General features: G+C 38.6%; 1 protein-coding gene across 1 annotated transcript; it reads right to left on the bottom strand.

Moving 5' to 3' along the window:
- Positions 1-3,304: 3,304 nt before the first annotated feature.
- On the bottom strand, positions 3,305-19,190 carry SHH (sonic hedgehog signaling molecule). Its single transcript, XM_069958890.1, has 3 exons — positions 18,629-19,190; positions 11,133-11,394; positions 3,305-5,110 (listed from the first exon to the last, which is right to left on the bottom strand). The coding sequence occupies exons 1-3, from the start codon at positions 18,941-18,943 to the stop codon at positions 4,434-4,436; spliced, it is 1,254 nt and encodes a 417-aa protein (XP_069814991.1). The 5' UTR covers positions 18,944-19,190; the 3' UTR covers positions 3,305-4,433.
- Positions 19,191-19,522: the final 332 nt, after the last annotated feature.

Below are 19,522 nucleotides of genomic sequence, written 5' to 3' on the forward strand. Positions count from 1 at the left end.
GGCTTAAGGGGGTTTCCATGATTGGAAAAACAAGGCTGCTTTCCTCAAGAAACAGCGCCACCATGAGTTAGGCCTGATATTACTACTCCTATTAAATGAATCGGGTCCGGCTGCAATACCACACATAACCAGTAAAAAAAAGGGTGGTGCTGTTTTTTAAAACTATTAACCATATTATTCTGATTTTAAATCCTTTAATATAGAAAGATTTTGTAGGGAGTCTACCACAGTCAAACTCTGAAAAATTGGAGTGTTTTGTTCGTACTCTTTACACTTTTTTACACTTTACTGCTTGATTTTTTAGGAGGCGTGCCCCTCCGTATACATTATATATAGTGTAAGCTGGTGCAAATTCACATAAGGACATGCTGGTCTTCATGCTCCCCTTTGGGTCTACAGATTTAGGGGGAGATTTATCAAACATGCTGTAAAGTGAAACTGTCTCAGTTGCCCCTAGCAACCAATCAGATTCCACCTTTCATTTTCCAAAGAGTCTGTGAGGACTGAAAGGAGGAATCTGATTGGTTGCTAGGGGCAACTGGGCCAGTTTCACTTTACACCATGTTTGATAAATCTCCCCCTTAGTTTATAATGCCACAGCTGGTAAAGCAACTTTAGGGCCATAAGAAAACCTTACATTATATGTACAATCAACTTTATGTTGTATGGGAAGTATAGCAATATGGCCAGGGGCCTGCAGTGCTAACGGAGTTATCCAGGCTGCGAAAAACACAGCAGCTTTCTTCCAGAAATAGCACTACTCTACTACTATTGTCCTCAGTATGGGTGTGGGTTTTGCAGCTCAGTTCCAATAGGGTGAATGGAGCTGAATTGTAATACCACACACAGCCTGAAGACAGGGGTGGTGCTGTTTTGCAAGAAAGCAGCTGCTTATTTATTTATTAAAAATCCTGGATGATCCCTTTAAATTGGCCCAAACTATTGTATATCAGTGCATGTATAGGGATGGATGCCATCTCTGCTCCTATATGCATCAGGCTATGTATAGGGATGGATGTCATCTCTGCTCCTATATGCATCAGGATATATACACAGGCTATATATATATAGGGATGAATATCACCTCTGCTCCTATATACACAGGCTATGTATAGAGATTTAATGTCACCTCTTCCCCTATAAAACATCAGGCTATATATATGGATTTAATGTCATCTCTTATCCTATATGCATCAGGATGTATACACAGGCTATATATATAGGGATCAATATCATCTCTTCTCCTATATGCATCAGGATATATACACAGGCTATATATATAGGGATCAATATCATCTCTTCTCCTATATGCATCAGGATATATACACAGGCTATATATATAGGGATGAATGTCATCTCTTCTCCTATATGCATCAGGCTATGTATAGGAGTAAATGTCATCTCTTCTCCTATATGCATCAGGCTATGTATAGGGGTAAATGTCATCTCTTCTCCTATATACACAGGCTATGTATAGGAGTAAATGTCATCTCTTCTCCTATATACACAGGCTATATATATATAGGGGTAAATGTCATCTCTTCTCCTATATACACAGGCTATGTATAGGGGTAAATGTCATCTCTTCTCCTATACACACAGGCTATGTATAGGGGTAAATGTCATCTCTTCTCCTATATACACAGGCTATATATATATAGGGGTAAATGTCATCTCTTCTCCTATATACACAGGCTATGTATAGGGGTAAATGTCATCTCTTCTCCTATATACACAGGCTATATATATATAGGGGTAAATGTCATCTCTTCTCCTATATACACAGGATATGTATAGGGGTAAATGTCATCTCTTCTCCTATATACACAGGCTATATATATATAGGGGTAAATGTCATCTCTTCTCCTATATACACAGGCTATGTATAGGGGTAAATGTCATCTCTTCTCCTATATGCATCAGGCTATGTATAGGGGTAAATGTCATCTCTTCTCCTATATACACAGGCTATGTATAGGGATAAATGTCATCTCTTCTCCTATATACACAGGCTATATATATAGGGGTAAATGTCATCTCTTCTCCTATATACACAGGCTATGTATAGGGGTAAATGTCATCTCTTCTCCTATATACACAGGCTATGTATAGGGGTAAATGTCATCTCTTCTCCTATATACACAGGCTATATATATATAGGGGTAAATGTCATCTCTTCTCCTATATACACAGGCTATGTATAGGGGTAAATGTCATCTCTTCTCCTATATACACAGGCTATGTATAGGGGTAAATGTCATCTCTTCTCCTATATACACAGGCTATATATATATAGGGGTAAATGTCATCTCTTCTCCTATATACACAGGCTATGTATAGGGGTAAATGTCATCTCTTCTCCTATATGCATCAGGCTATGTATAGGGGTAAATGTCATCTCTTCTCCTATATACACAGGCTATGTATAGGGATAAATGTCATCTCTTCTCCTATATACACAGGCTATGTATAGGGGTAAATGTCATCTCTTCTCCTATATACACAGGCTATGTATAGGGGTAAATGTCATCTCTTCTCCTATATACACAGGCTATATATAGGGATTTAATGTCATCTCATCTCTTCTCCTATAAGCATCAGGACATATACACAGGCTATGTACAGGGGTAAATGTCATCCCATGTATATGTATAAATTATATGAAGAGGGAAATGTATACAGAGACAATGAGCCTGTCACGTGTAACCCCTCTTCTTATTCATAGGGTTTGATTCACACTTGAAGCAGAGTTGCCATGTCAGAGCCATCCTTTAAGTATTTTTGTAACTGTGCAGATTACCAAGCAAAGCCTTGTGGGAAAGGAGAAGGGAATAAGGACTAGCCAGTATGCTGGGATCTGTAGTCCCACAACAACCCCTACTCTTAGAAAAGTCCCAGTATAGCACCTGAAATAGGCTGACATCCCTCTGGACCAATGGTCAGCTTGTAAAACGATCTTTAATTGCTTTGGTCATAGGGAGAAAACAAAACGATGACGTCATGATTGCAATCCTATGTATAACCGATAGAATGTTAGGAGAGTCCCAGTATAATAAAGGATACAAGTCAGGAATCCTGGACTAGGAATGAAGTGTAAAGGAATGGAAGAACATCTCTTTATTGTCATACAGTGTAAGTGGCCTTAAAGGAATTGTAACCACACATCTAGCTCTAATAAATTACTGCAATTTGCAGGAATCTGGCTATATATCTAACACAGACATAACACAATAAAATAAAAATAAAAAACTAAACAAAAGTATACAATGCATAGCATTCTGGGAAATGAACAAGATGTCAGTAGTAAATACCAAGCGAGATGTGCATAGCACACTTTATTTCTATAAAACTATTAAAGCCGTTACAAAGTATTTTCCAAAAAAATACATTTTTAGTCAATTTACAGCGGTTATTCAATTATTTTTTTATTAACGCAAATCATCAACAGTCTTCATCCACTGGAGGTCCTAATCCATGTGCACTTTGTATCTTCTTCTTCAACAAAAATATTCTTATTACTTTCCTAAATAAACTCTTTTTTTTAGGTTAAAATGAACAGGAGATTTCTAAAGAAAACAGAAAAAAAAAAATACAAAAAAAAAAAAAAAAAAAAGCCAACCTTGGAATTTGGTGTAACAGTCTTGTAACGTTCTATAAATGTGGGCGGATGCAAAGCTGATTACAAATTAATATAAAAAACAAACAAACAAAAAAAACATATAAACAAACGACAGATAATAAGCGATAACGTTACCGTGTGAAACTATTTAAATTAAAATAATATATTCTCGTATTGTACACTATTTCCAAAAAAAAACAAAAACAAAAACAAAATGCAATTCAGTCAGTATTGATCTCAGAAAAAAAAAATCTAATTTACATTTCTGTGTAGAAAAATATAATTTACTAGCCTCCTGCTGAAGACAAGTCTTACAATTATTTAACACTTTTTTTTATTATTATTTTTTTTTTTAGTGACAGCCAGACCTAGCTAGATCCTTAGGGACACCTACCATAGAGGCCTGTCAGGAGAAGAAAGAGAAGAGGACAAGGATGGGTGAGTGGATAAGTACTAAAAAAAAAAAAAAATACCTGACTTAACAATGTAGAAAAATAGAATCTGCTGTGTTCCAGCTGAACTCAGTGAGCTCATTGAAGGTTCGCATGACAATAAATTATCAAAGAAACTAGTTAAGGCTTCTCGAATTTCCAGTTCATATTATTAAACATCTATTCCAAGAAGAAACAAATAAATAAAATATTCAGTAGGAAAAAAAAATAAACAAATAAACCAAAGTACATGATGCAACATAATAATACAAAAATAATAATAATAGTAATAAGATGGGGGGGGGGGGGTGTAGTCGGGTCGTCTTGTTCCTTAGTGTCTACTTTGAAGTGTCCTACATTAAAAATGAAAGTCTTGTGGTCTTTCAGCTGGACATCCCCAGTGGGTGAAGAGAGTCACTGTCCAAGAGCCATGTGCCTAAGTGGTACAGGGCTTGGGAGTACCAGTGGACACCTTCAAGGTGAAGGTGGTTGGGTGGGGATTTATAGTCTTGGGGGGTGAGGAAGGAGAAAAGTTTAAAGGCAAATCTTAAAGGGGCAAATGCTATATGTGCCCAGCTGTGTTCTTCAATGACTGCATAACAAGAGGCCAGGACCCCATTGATGACCACTGTGCCATGAGAGGTCACTGGGGCATAGGCTCCAATGTCTTCTTCAAGGTGGACTCTCTCTACTGTCACCTCCTTCAGGTGCATCAAGGTGTGATCAGCGATGAACACCCGATCTCCAGGACTGACATCACTGGCAAAGACAGACTTGAAGGACTTGGTGCCATTCTCTGAGACGAATATTAGATGGGCAGCTGTCAGGCGGATGATCTCCTTGGGGTGAGAGGTCTCTATGACATAGTATAACTTCCTGACACTCTCTTGTCTGTCTATGAAGAGGAGGAAGTCGCTGTAGACCATCCTGCCAGTCTCATCTGCTGCCAGCACCCGCTCTCCTGGCAGCAGCTCCCTCAGGGCTTTGGTGCCACCCCCCTCAGTCCACACTGTGGCATTGCCAGGGAAGCAGCCCCCGGACTTGGCAGCTACTGAATTCTCTGCAAAAGGAAAAGAGAAAATAAGATGCAGGATAAGAGGTGGAAATGTCGCAGATACAGGAGCCCAGTAACTTCCCCCGATCCTCCTCTATAGTCTCCAATAGCCTGAATAGGTCTGTAATAACTTATCTACATACCTGGTTCTCTCTATCACTAGAGGATGAATTATTACCTGTCAGTAAGAAAAGATTGGTTAAAACCAGAATAAGAAACAATAGAAAGAATGACCTGTTCTCCTTCAGTCATCAGGGCATGCGACATTACTAACTAATGCAAGGAAATTGTATCTCTAGTCATAGTATTGGCCTCCCTATCATATTTATATCTATCTCTCTGTGTTGTATTCATCTATGATCTATCTATCTATCTATCTATCTATCTATCTATCTATTTATCTATCTATATTCTATGATCTATATATCTGTCTATTATCTATCTATCTATCTATCTACTATCTATCTATCTATCTATCTATCTATCTATCTATCTATCTCCTATCTATCATTTATCTATCTATTATCTATCTATGTATCTATGTATCTATGTATCTATCTATCTATCTATCTATCTATCTATCTATCTATCTATCATTTATCTATCTATTATCTATCTATCTATCTATCTATCTATCTCCTATCTATCTATTATCTATCTATGTATCTATCTATCTATCTATCTATCTATCTCCTATCTATCTATCTATCTATCTATCTATCTATCTATCTATCATCTATCTCCTATCTATCTATTATCTATCTATGTATCTATCTATCTATCTATCTATCTATCTATCTATCTATCTATCATTTATCTATCTATTATCTATCTATCTCCTATCTATCTATCTATCTATCTATCATCTATTATCTATCTCCTATCTATTATCTATCTATAATCTATCTATCTATCTATCTATCTATCTATTATCTTGCATCTATTATCTATCTCCTATCTATAATCTATCTATAATCGATCTATCATCTATCTATCTATCTATCTATCTATCTATCTATCTATGATCTATTTATCTATTATCTATCTCCTATCTATTTATGATCTATTTATCTATTATCTATCTTTTATCTATCTATCTATCTATCTATCTATCTATCTATCTATCTCCTATCTATCTATAATCTATCTATCTATCTATCTATCTATCTATCTATCTATCTATCTATGATCTATTTATCTATCTCCTATCTATTATCTATCTATCTATCTATCTATCTATCTATCTATCTATCTATCTATCTATCTCTCTATTTGTAATATATATATATATATATATATATATATATATATATATATAGTTTCTTGCATTGTATATCTCCTATTTATTATCTATCTATCTATCTATCTATCTATCTATCTATCTATCTATCTATCTATTTATCTATCTCCTATCTATCTATTGCAGTGATATGGTGGGCTGTATGTGTGTATGTGTATGGGGGGGATCTCATCTATGGCTCTGAGTAACAAGCTCTGATTTAGTTGATTTAGTCTCAGATTTGGCTTCCAGAACCCTTGTTACTCAGCATTAACCCTTCATCTCCAGCTACTGTGTGACCACGTCCCTTCTACTTCTCTCCAGAAGAAAACCAAGGGTGAAAACGAGCTTTTATGTATCTCCTAAGGACTTTATCACTTCTAGTTAACAAATTAAACAAGTTACTAAAAAAGAAGAAGTTGCCTGTAGGAAACAATGTGTGCATTTGTTGTAGTGTCCCCTGTGCTACTGTGCTGTCCCATGAGAGCAGCCTCCAGCAGAGAGCAGCTTTGTTTGTATGTTTTGGGAGCTGTTGAATAGATCCCATCCCATCCAGCCACTCTACAAACACATCATTCAATTGGCTGAGGTGTGAAGATTTGGAGGCTTTGAGGAGCTCTTGTTTGGGTTCCCTAATTAAAATCCAATTGTCATTCTGATTCCTTATAAGAAAATTGGGGCACTCTTAGAAGGAGAGGATGGTTCAATATCTTCCCAGCTTCCCCCCTATTTACTCAGGTGCAGGAACACTGTGTGCCAATTCACACACATACACTCCAAAATCCAAGAGGGACTGTTTGCACAGTCCAGACACTTTCCAAGACACTCTGAACTGGTATTTGAATTTTAAATGTAATGGTTTTCTCCTCTCTAAATACCCTCCAGAGTTCAGTCTCCCATCCTGCCCCTGTGTCATGGTAAGAATAATTCTCATCTCAGGGACCCATTGTCCACCATCATACTTTCAGTAAACAAGATATCTGAATTAAAGACTCTTCTTCTCCTTCTTCTTCCTAGGAACTATGGCTGTTAATCTCCTCATCAAATTCTCCTGCATGGAATGGAGTTAGGACAATGGCAGCCAAGATTTAGCTGTAGGCATCTCAGATTTACTCTTGAATTCAAGATAGCCCAGTCACACGACCCTATGTGCCACAGCAATACATCACAGTCAGGGGACAATGTATTAGGATGAGCCTGACTGGTGTGTGCCCAGGCAGCTTATAATATTACACCCTGTCTCTACAATGAACTCAATGCCCCCCCCCCCCCCCCCCAAATATAATGTCTGGCAATATTTTTGACGTGTTAGGGTCTGTAGGTCTTGGGAAACACCAACATTCACCATGGCATACTGGTATACTTGTATACTGGCATACACTGGCATACTGGGAGTTATAGCTGCACAACAGTGGCCAGAGGATTGGACCACTATAGTAAAACCTCAACATATATTATAGATCTATTCATAAATATTCAGATAAATTTCATAATAGGTCACAATATAATTACAATATCTATCTATCTATCTAATATATATATATATATATATATATATATATATATATATAATGATCCTATCTATCTCCCATTTATTTATCTATCTATCTATTTTCCACATTATCTATCTATCTATCTATCTATTATCTATCATCTATCTATCTATCTATTATCGATCATCTATCTATTTATCTATCTATCTATTATCTATCTATCTATCTATCTATCTATCTATCTATCTATCTATCTATCTATCTCCTATCTATCTATCTATCTATCTATCTATCTATCTATCTATCTTCTATATATCTCCTATCTATCTATCTATCTATTATCTATCTATCTATCTATCTATCTATCTATCTATCTATTTATTTACAATATCTAATAATTTTCTTTAAGTAAAGTTAGTAGATGGTGAAGCATTCAGATATTGGCAGCTAATGCAGGGAGAGTGTCAACAGGAAAACATGGGCAAATAAGCACCCACCCAGCTAAGAGAAGTAGTGGGCAATGTTCTAGCTAAATTTCTATTATGAAACAAGGAAATCATCTAGCTGGCCATAATATTCCTATACATAAACAGGACTATAACAGTCGCCTATGATTTCTCGGTGAACGTTTTTTTCACATTTTCATTTACAGAAGGTGAGCCATGCATGTGGCCTGCAACTTTCTATATAGAACCGAAGCCACATCCTTATTAACCAAAAGACAGGGATACAGCAGCATCCACTATAGGTGTAAAGGTGGCAAGAGCTGGCCATAGGGGACAGATGGTCAGTGCACAATGTAGGTCAGCCACAAAACAGGGCATGCTTACTATGCTGTAGGAGAAGGCTGGGATCGTAGTACACAAGCTCCAGGGACTATCCAGACCTGGTTATAGGATCACATTGGGATTTAGCATATTATAAAGTAGATAGATAGATAAATAGATGATAGATAATAGAATAATAGATAGATAGATAGATAGATAGATAGATAAATAGATAGATAGATAGATAGATAGATAGATAGATAGATAATAGATAGGAGATAGATAGATAGATAGATAGATAGATAGATAGATAGGAGATAGATAGATAGGAGATAGATAGATAGATAGATAGATAGATAGATAGATGATAGATAGATAGATAGATAGGAGATAGATAGGAGATAGATAGATAGATAGATAGATAGATAGATAGATAGATAGATAGAAGATAGATAGATAGATAATAGATAGATTGATAGATAGATAGATAGATAGATAGATAGATAGATAGGAGATAGATAGATAGATAGATAATAGATAGATAGATAGATTGATAGATAGGAGATAGATAGATAGATAGATAGATAGATAGATAGATGATAGATCAGAGAGACAAAACCGGTAGGTGCTTACTCCAAGTAATATACTTTCTTGGGAGTATTCCCAAGTAAATTTTGTTAAAATAATAATAATAATAATAATAATAATAATAATAATAATAATAATAATAATAATAATAGCTACATTGTAACTGCCTACACACCTAATCCTTCCCCCGGAATAATAAAGAGAAGATCCTATGCAAAGAGGACACAACTGCAAAAAAAATCAATACAAACTAAAGCTACTTCCCTGGCTATTGCCTCAAGTAACAAACCTCTGACTCTAAGGATTGCTGAGAGCAGTAGTGTCCCAGAAAGCTTCAGCCTGTGTCCAGTCCCTCTGGATAACATTAGGAGCAGCCTGCTGTATATAGCAGGTAGAGAGCCTAATGCATTCGCCAGTCAAGGAAGTCTTTAAGTTTATTAGTTTCTGTTTATCTCAGAAACCACAGAAGTTCTGCGCCCTAGAATGTCGCAGAGCCGGTGAGATGTTAATGAACTGCTGTATCACTGCTAAATAGCCATATACTCAGGGAATACTTTAAATTAAAAACATATTTCCTTTATGGGCTATTGGGGACTTGTAAAGGCTCTGTTACCCATCATGAAAAGCCTCAACGTTTGATGGTTTACTACCCTTCCATTGCTAAGAACAACAACAATATCTGGAAACAATAAAACATAATGCAATGGATAATAATAGTGGAAGCAGATATTATTACAAGTCATAAAATTATCATCAAGCTACAATATTATCCCTATTATGGGTCTCATAGTAAAAAGGATGGTAGCACATAGTGTTCTCCAACCAGTGACTCTCCAGCTGTTGGGAGACTATAACTCCCAGCATACCTAGGCAGACGTTTGCTTTGTGGGCATGCTGGAAGTTGTAGTTCCACAATAACTGGAGAGCCACTGGTTGGAGAATACTGTTCTATATCAACTACTGCTGGGGAAAACTGCTATAGAAGTTATAGGCGATAGTTATATCTACTATATTACATATCTGCTATATATATATATATATATATATATATATATATATATATATATATGATATCTGGGGATCTCCTGCTACTGAGTAACTACAACTCCTAACAGATTGAAAAGCCACAGGTTGGGGAATACTGAGCTAGACGTTGTAGGTGATAGTTCATTTACATCTACTATAATTAATACCTTAAACTACAAGAACCAGCATGTCCAGACAAGCAATGGCTGAAAAGTTCTACTATATGTGATATCTATGACTCTCCAGGTACTCTGCCTGGGAATGCTGGAAGTTGTAGTTTTGCACTGATTAAGAAGTTATGTACACTGGTGTCAAGCTCAGGCTCTCTAGCTGTTACAACACTACAACTCCCATCATGCCTGGACAGCCAAAGCTTTAGCATGATAGGAATTGTAGTTCTTTCAACAGCTGCAGGGCCTAAGTTTGACACCCATAGTACTTTATATCTACTATATCAGAAACAGTAACAAATAATAAATAAATAAATCAATACTTGAACAATAAATAAATAAATAAACGATAAACCAATATATAGTTTAAAGGAGAACTTCTTTTAGGGGTCAAAACCTTTCATGTTACCCTCTTTCCTCTACCCCCTCACTCTTAAAATAGGTATAAAGTGAAAGTCACCAGGAACATTTAAAGGGGTTATCCAGCGCTACAAAAACATGGCCACTTTCCCCCCTTTCTTGCCTCCAGATTGGGTGGGGTTTCAAACTCAGTTCTATTGAAGTAAATGGAGCTTTATTGCAAACCACACCTGAACTGGAGACAAGAGAGGGGGAAAAGTGGCCATGTTTTTGTAGTGCTGGATAACCGCTTTAAGTGATGGACCTTCTTAGTAGTAGATAGATCATAGGATATAAGGTTCTTACCTGCTTTCACAGAGCAATGAATGTGAGCTTTGGACTCATAGTAGACCCAGTCAAATCCAGCCTCTACCGCCAGTCTGGCCAACATGCCATATTTACTCCGTTCCCTATCAGAGGTGGTGATGTCCACTGCTCGGCCTTCATAGTGTAAGGACTCTTCAGAATGGTGGCCATCTTCATCCCAGCCCTCTGTCACCCGCAGCTTCACCCCTGGCCACTGGTTCATCACTGAGATGGCCAAGGCATTGAGTTTGTCTTTACATCTCTAAAAGGCAATAGCAAACAAGAAGGTAAAGAGTATTATTTGAAGGATACAAAAAAACTACCTAACTAACCTGCAAGACAGGTTTGTGCCATAGAGGTTACTCATTTATGATAAGACGGGCTCAATGACATCTTTTTCTTCTTCTTCAGGTATAAGACATTTATTGGCCTGTACACTTGCCAGTATTTTACTACTTGATTCTGTTGAGTAAACTTTAGTGCATGTTGTATCAGCATCTAGATATTTGGTCAGAGCAGGTATTTCACTTTGGAATAAGTAGCCATGTTCTTTCAAGCCATTAACTCTAACACTCCCCCCCTCTCTTTGAAAGTCAAACTTCCTTATTGCATCTTCAAGCATTTCATAATCCCTTGGAGGAGTCATTACCCACAACACATGTGAATACACAATTTCCTTGAGGTTTGATCCCAGGTAAACACCAAATGATTAATCATGTTTCTTTTTAATCTAATAGCAGAGACATCAACCGCACGTGGACCACATGAAGTCTCCAGGCAGGAGGATGACGTCTCATCTAGTCCTATCATAGTACATTCAGTCTACGTGATCATCTAGCTGCCTGATCGTCCATTTACACAGAACGATTATCGTTCGAATTTTCCCGATAACGATTGCATTTGTGTAAACACAGCGAACGATCAAGCGACGAGCGAGAAATCGTTTATTGTGGTCTTTCAACGTGTTCTCAAATAAGTCGTTCGCTGATAATTCGCAAATCCCTTCCTCTAAACAGTCTTTCAAAGGTTCACCCTAGTTTGTGAGATGGGCTTAAGCGATCGTAATAGCGATTTTTCTAACAATTTATCTGTTCGTCTAAACGCTGACCGGCATAAAAACAAAAATGTTCCTCAAAAATCGTTAAACGATCGATTGGGCGAATTATCGCTCCATGTAAAAGGTCCATAAGGGGCCTATTCCATAAAGGGATTTTTTTCGACGATAAATGATCTCAAGCGAACAACCTGAAATTGTTCACCCGATTACACGAAGCGACGATCGTTACTTATGATCGTTCTTGCCGTGGTCCTGTCGTCGCTATCACGAACGACTTCTTATTACAGTGAACAATTTGCAAAAATAGATCCAAATTCTATCATTTCTCGTTGGTCGTTTAATCGTTGATGCCATTACACAAAACGATTATCGTTCAATTACAAACGATTTTTCGAACGATAATGGTCCCGTGGAATAGGGCCCTTACTCTCCCCTTGGACGTTCATCCTAGCAAACCAAACTAAACAAGCCAAAGGCCTGGGAATGTTCAAGGAACCGAGGAAAGTGTTTTGGGATCTAAAGCCGTCACTCAATCACCATGCCACCTTACACTAATGCAATGATGGACTTTAACCCTATGAAACTTGTTCCAGAAGACAAATGCTGTCAGGTCTTTAAATAGGAGCCCAGGATTTATACACCGGAAAGTCTATGGATCCTTTTCCCATTAATTCCTTGTTGAAAACTTTCTCAATACCCTGACACACCATTATGTAGTGGACAAGCCCTCGCCTTGCAGATCACTCACTAGGCTTCTTAGTGCAGGAGGTATTTCTAGCTTGTAAAGTGCCTCAGACACACTCATCTATAGAGATCACTACTTTAGAAAACTCCATCGCTTCTGCCAGCGAAGAAAACATGCTGGGAATTGTAAACCAGATAGGGCAGGGGCTGAGGAGATAACAATGTTAAAATAACAGGTGACTTGTACTTTAAGACAGGGGAGTGAACAAACATTATTTATCTTGAATGTCACTATTCTCCTTCAGTTGTATGACATCAATACATTTGTTTTCCCCTATTACCCTCCATCTCCTTTCTACAGGTCACACAAGACTTTTTTTTTTAAAGGATTTATGCCAAAAGAAAGAGCAATATAAATGACTGGGGTAGGACTGCAAACAGAAGCTGCATGATTCATGATAGCATATTACAATGTAGAGGATAGCCAGGGATAGTCCATGTTCACAAGGACCTCTTTAGAAAGTGGGACCTGACCATGGAAAGGGGGGGGGAGTTTATAGAAGTTGAAGCTAAAATGTGGGGTGTCCTTCCTAGCCTTAAATAAAAATTATATATATATATATATATATATATATATATATATATATATATATATATATATATATACACACACACACATATATATATATATATATATATATATATATATATATTTTTTTTTTTTTTTTATTTATTTATTTTTTATATATTTTTTCTGGTTCTGCTACATGCTGTAAAATGTAGTCTACCCAGTGTAATAGACATTTGAGATGTATACCTTTATATACTTCTAATACTCTAATATATACCAACATCTTGGAGGCCATCAACTGAGATGCACATATTGATACTTTTGCATGGTCCTAACATTTACTGTAGACAAATAACTTGGATACTATGAATTGAGATGTCTTCCTTCCCATGATCCTAACACCAGCTTTATCCATACATCTTGGATACTCTATGCATATCTATACATTGTCCTAGAAGTAAGAACTACACAGAAGTGAGATGGGTGTCTCCTGACTTCTTTCTAGAACAGTGATAACTAACCTTGACACTCCAGCTGTGGCAAAACTACAATTCCCATCATGCCTGAGCAACCATAGATATGGATTTGGCTGCCCAGGTATGATAGGAGTTGTAGTCTTGAAACAGCTAGTGTGTCAAGGTTAGCCATCACTGTTCTAAAACTACAACTCGACTACTACTTTAGATGTATACTTTTACTTGAGATCTAGCAAATTGAGGATATTCTACACAATCATATCGACTACTACTTTAGATGTATACTTTTACTTGAAATCCAACAAATTGAGGATATTCTACACAATCATATCGACTACTACTTTAGATTTATACTTTTACTTGAAATCCAACAAATTGAGGATATTCTACACAATCATATCGACTACTACTTTAGATGTATACTTTTGCATGAGATCTAGGAAATTGAGAAGGAATGCTGGATTGCTGCTTTGGCTGTCAGGGCATGCTGGGAGTTGTAGTTTTGGAGAGGACTGATGAGTATTCTGGTTCTTTGGATTACTATACTATATGTAAGGCATGCCTGGGCTATATACATAGCAAATTCTTCCTGATTTGTTACAGAAATCTCCTCTCATTCATTACACATTGGCAAGGCCATGATTTCTGAGGCTCCTCAGATAGACCTGGGTAAATGGGTTAGGCATGGCCTGGTCCCTTTGTGCCAGCTCCAGTTGTATTGTCAAAGTCCTAACCGTGAAGATTAAGACTATTCATGAATTCACTGGGTCGTGTGCCACAGATCAGCCCCAATTCTGCTCAGCCAGAGAGAAGCTCAGCAGGGCAGCCAGACCTAAGGCTTTGTGTTGTCCAACCAGATCTCCCTGCCAGCTCCTAATCTCCTCACAAATGGAAACACTTAGCAGTTACCTGACAGGGGAAACAACCTGGGGGGCTCCCAGAATACCAGGCTGACCCCCTCACATTGCCTATAGGCTCTGTGCACCTAAGTGTCACCTCATTCATAGAAATGCATTGTTCTCACCCCAGAATAGAGATAGAATGTAACTAGTCTCCTGCCATCCCCTACCTGGGAGCACCTCTCTGCCCAGTCTCTCTCTCTCTCTCTCTCTCTCTCTCTCTCTCAGATCTGTCTCTCCCACTCCAGTTAATATTAACTAGTAACTAAAGCATTAAACAAACATTTTGAAAGTTTAACAGGGCCATTGAGGGAAAATCTTTACATACTAGATAGACTGGTGAGGCGGGTCCGGGCACCTGCCAGGAGTGTCCCTGAGCAAGACATCATTGGCCTCATTACATGGGGTGAAGAAGTGGTGAGGCAGCAGGTTGTGCCCTGGTGCCAGTACAGGGAGAGAGGCTGCTGGCATCTAGTGCCACCTGGGAGCATCATCCCTGTCTACAGGAGGGCCAGGGAGGAGGAAGGAGAGGAAGGAGAGGAAGGAGAAGAAGGAGAAGAAGGAGAGGATGGAGAGGAAGGAGAAGAAGGAGAGGAAGGAGAGGAAGGAGAGGATGGAGAGGATGGAGAGGAAGGAGAGGATGGAGAGGAAGGAGAGGATGGAGAGGAAGGAGAGGATGGAGAGGAAGGGCTGCTGAGAAAAGTTGACAGCAGTTCAGGAGTTCAGATACTGCGGTGAGAGGAGAAGCGGGCACCCATCTCATAGAAAGGGAAGGAGTGGGCACAGAGATGTCCGGGCACAGAACCGGAGATGGGCAGTGGACCTATTCCTCCCCACTCAGGCTCTGCATTATCCTTTCAGATCTTTCTAAATCTAAATATTTAAATTTACATTTGTTTAGATTTACAAACATTTTCTGCTATTATACATCTATCTATCTATCTATCTATCTATCTATCTATCTATCTATCTATCTATCTATCTATCTCCTATCTATTTATCTATCTATCTATCTCCTATCTATCTATCTATCTATCTATCTATCTATCTATCTATCTATCATCTATCTATCATCATCATCTATTTATATATCTGTTAGTCATCTGACTCTCTCCCTCATATACTACCTATGAATCAATCAATCAATCAATCATCCATCTGTCTGTCATTATCTATCTATCTATTTGTTTACCTGTCTGTCTTTTTATCATCTGTCTTGATCAACATAATCTAATCTCTCACTCATATATTATCTATCTCCTATCTGTCTATCTATCTATCTATCTATCTATCTATCTGTATATCTATCTATCTATCTATCTATCTATCTATCTCCTATCTATCTATCTTTCTATCTATCTTTCTATCTATCTATCTATCTATCTATCTATCTATCTATCTATCTCCTATCTATCTATCTATCTATCTATCTATCTATCTATCTATCTATCTAGCTGTCTCTCCCTATCATCTATCTATCAGTCCCATTAGTCTGCTGTCTCTCCCCCCCAGTTCCTCCCTGGCAGGGGGTATGGGCTCTTCTTCCCCTGGGCTCCCACATTGTCCATTTTCGTGCAGTCCACAGTCACACAAGCGGTAACACAAGCCGTTGCGATCGATACCAGAGCTGAGGAGTAAGTGGAGCTGAAGCTGCTGTGTCTGTCTGGCAGAGGAGGCTCCTCACACTGCCTGTACTGTATACAGCATAACAGCAGATAGCAGCCTACCACTGCACAGCTCTGCACATTATTTACTGTCTCTCTACATACATATATAAATATATATATAGATAAGATCCTGTATCCTTATCAACAGATGTGATCCATACATAGCTAAGAAAAAGCTGCTGCTGCTTAGCCCTGTGGCAGGACTGGGGTTAAGAAGGGTGACCCCCAAGCCGGCTGTCTGATCTGTGCTCATTCAATTGATCTGGCAGTCAGTTCCTTAAGGGACAGGGAAATTTAAGGTGGCAGCTCAGAGATTCGTAGGAGAGCATGTCACATGGATGAGCTGCAGAAATCATCCAGATGCACAATGCAAATAGATTATCTATCTGTATATATATATATATATATATATATCAATCATAGGGACAGCTCCCTGACCTCTGTATACCCCCTACTGCTACCCAAGAAAGTCCTGCGGATGTGGATGGGGTAAAATCTCCAACTACTCCTATCTGGGAAGCTATTCATGTACAGTATCTCATTGGAGAAGGGATGATGTCATGTAAGAAGGGATGATGTCATGTAAGAAGGGATGATGTCATGGAGCCAAGTTACAAGGAGAATGGATCTGAGGATGGAGCAGAGGATGGCACTGGGCATCCTTAAATACATATCAATATATTCACGCTCCGATGGGCAATGCTGGATATAATGCTGGAGTCAGATTTAAAGGAGCAGGCGGTCGATTGAGATTGGACTGAGCTATTGTGGAGGGATAACTGGCCACTAAATACTAAAGTAGCCTCATCCAAGGAGGTCAGTGTCTGTCAGTCTGTACAATATAGCAGATTATTGCAGGAGTTCATTGCTGGTGGTTCTAGGGGTCCAGGGTAAATCAGTGACATCAAATGGAACAAGGAAGACTAGAAGAAAGTCCATGTACATGTATCAGGTGGAGTCTTATAGATGCAAGGTATCAGATGGAGGGATGTGGATACAATGTTTCAGACCGAGTTATGTGGATGCAATGTATCATATTGAACTATATGGATACAATGTAGCAGATTGAAATATGTGGATACACTGTAGCAGATTGATATGGATACAATGTATCAGATTGAGGATGAGATACAATGTATCAGATTGAGGATGAGGATACAATGTATCAGATTGAGTGATATGGATACACTGGAGCAGATTGATATGGAAACAATGCATCAGATTGAACTATATGGATACAATGTATCAGAGTGAGCTATGAGTATACAATGTATAAGATGGAGTGATTATGGATACAGTGTATCAGACTGAGTGACAGGATACAATGTATAAGATTAAACTATATGGATGCGATGTATCAGATTGATGAGATACAAGGTATAAGAGTGAGTCATATGGATACAATGTATCTGATTGATTGAATGATATGAAAGTATCGGTTATCAGTTATCCTGGGGGAACATGTTGCATTCAGGGAGAAGTTACACCTGGAGAAGAGAAAGTGTCAGCACTGGATAGACTGTATACAGGAGCAGTATATAGATATAAGCCATGTACCTGGGTCATGTATACAGGAGTAGTATATAGATATAAGCCATGTACCTGGGTCATATATACAGGAGTAGTATATAGATATAAGCCATGTACCTGGGTCATGTATACAGGAGTAGTATATAAATATAAGCCATGTACCTGGGTCATGTATACAGGAGTAGTATATAGATATAAGCCATGTACCTGGGTCATGTATACAGGAGTAGTATATAGATATAAGCCATGTACCTGGGTCATGTATACAGGAGTAGTATATAGATATAAGCCATGTACCTGGGTCATGTATACAGGAGTAGTATATAAATATAAGCCATGTACCTGGGTCATGTATACAGGAGTAGTATAAAGATATAAGCCATGTACCTGGGTCATGTATACAGGAGTAGTATATAGATATAAGCCATGTACCTGGGTCATGTATACAGGAGTAGTATATAGATATAAGCCATGTACCTGGGTCATGTATACAGGAGTAGTATATAGATATAAGCCATGTACCGGGGTCATGTATACAGGAGTAGTATATAGATATAAGCCATGTACCTGGGTCATGTATACAGGAGTAGTATATAGATATAAGCCATGTACCTGGGTCATGAGCCTGTCTGCTGCTGTGTTCTCCTCGTCTTTAAATATGATGTCAGAGTTATAATTTGGGGTGAGCTCCTTAAACCTCTCCGAGTTCCTAGTGATCTTTCCTTCATATCTTCCACTGGCCCCCAGGGTCTTCTCTGCCACATTGGGGATAAACTGCTTATAGGCTAATGGGGTGAGCTTTTTGGGGTGTCTCCTCTTGCCAATCCCCCTGCCTGGTCCACAGGCTGAGGCAGGAGGGAGCAGCAGGGCACTGATGATGAAGACCCCAAGGAGAAGAGCTCTCAGCGGCAGCAGCATCTCGTCCATGTGAATCCAGCGACTCCCAGCAGCAGCAATAACAATAACAATAATAGTGGTAGTAGTAGTAGTAGTAGTAGTATCAGATAGATAGCCGACTACGTCCTCCTGTGATAGGATCCAGCGCTTCCCTCCTGGACAGGTGCTCAGACAAGAGTGAGCTGCACATGGGAGATCACACTGAGGGCAGGGGCTGCAGAAAAGGGGCCAACAAAAGTTTCCCAAAAAAACACATAGAAAAAAAGAAAAAAAAAAACTAAAAAAAAAAAAAAAAAAAGAAAAAAAAAAAAAAAAAGGTCTGACAGTAAGTGTAGGAGCAATGAGGACTCAGGAGCTGTGAGAGCAGGGAGGCTACAGCCTCTATATTATAGCGAGCGGGGCCCCCAGCTGATTGGCTGCGAGGAGCTTCTTCTCCTTCTAATAGAAGACGGGAGAGATGAAGATCTTGTGCTGTGTGTATAGGAGGAGGGGGGCGTGGCCTGCACTGAGGTGTGTGAGCGAGGGTGAGTGTGTGTGCACAGATAGTGTGTGTATGGATCAGGTGTCTGTGCACGGCTCTGTTATATAGCTGGGCACTTATAATGTGTC

This window comes from Dendropsophus ebraccatus, chromosome 2 (assembly GCF_027789765.1).
Source record: "Dendropsophus ebraccatus isolate aDenEbr1 chromosome 2, aDenEbr1.pat, whole genome shotgun sequence".
NCBI classification, from domain to species: domain Eukaryota; kingdom Metazoa; phylum Chordata; class Amphibia; order Anura; family Hylidae; genus Dendropsophus; species Dendropsophus ebraccatus.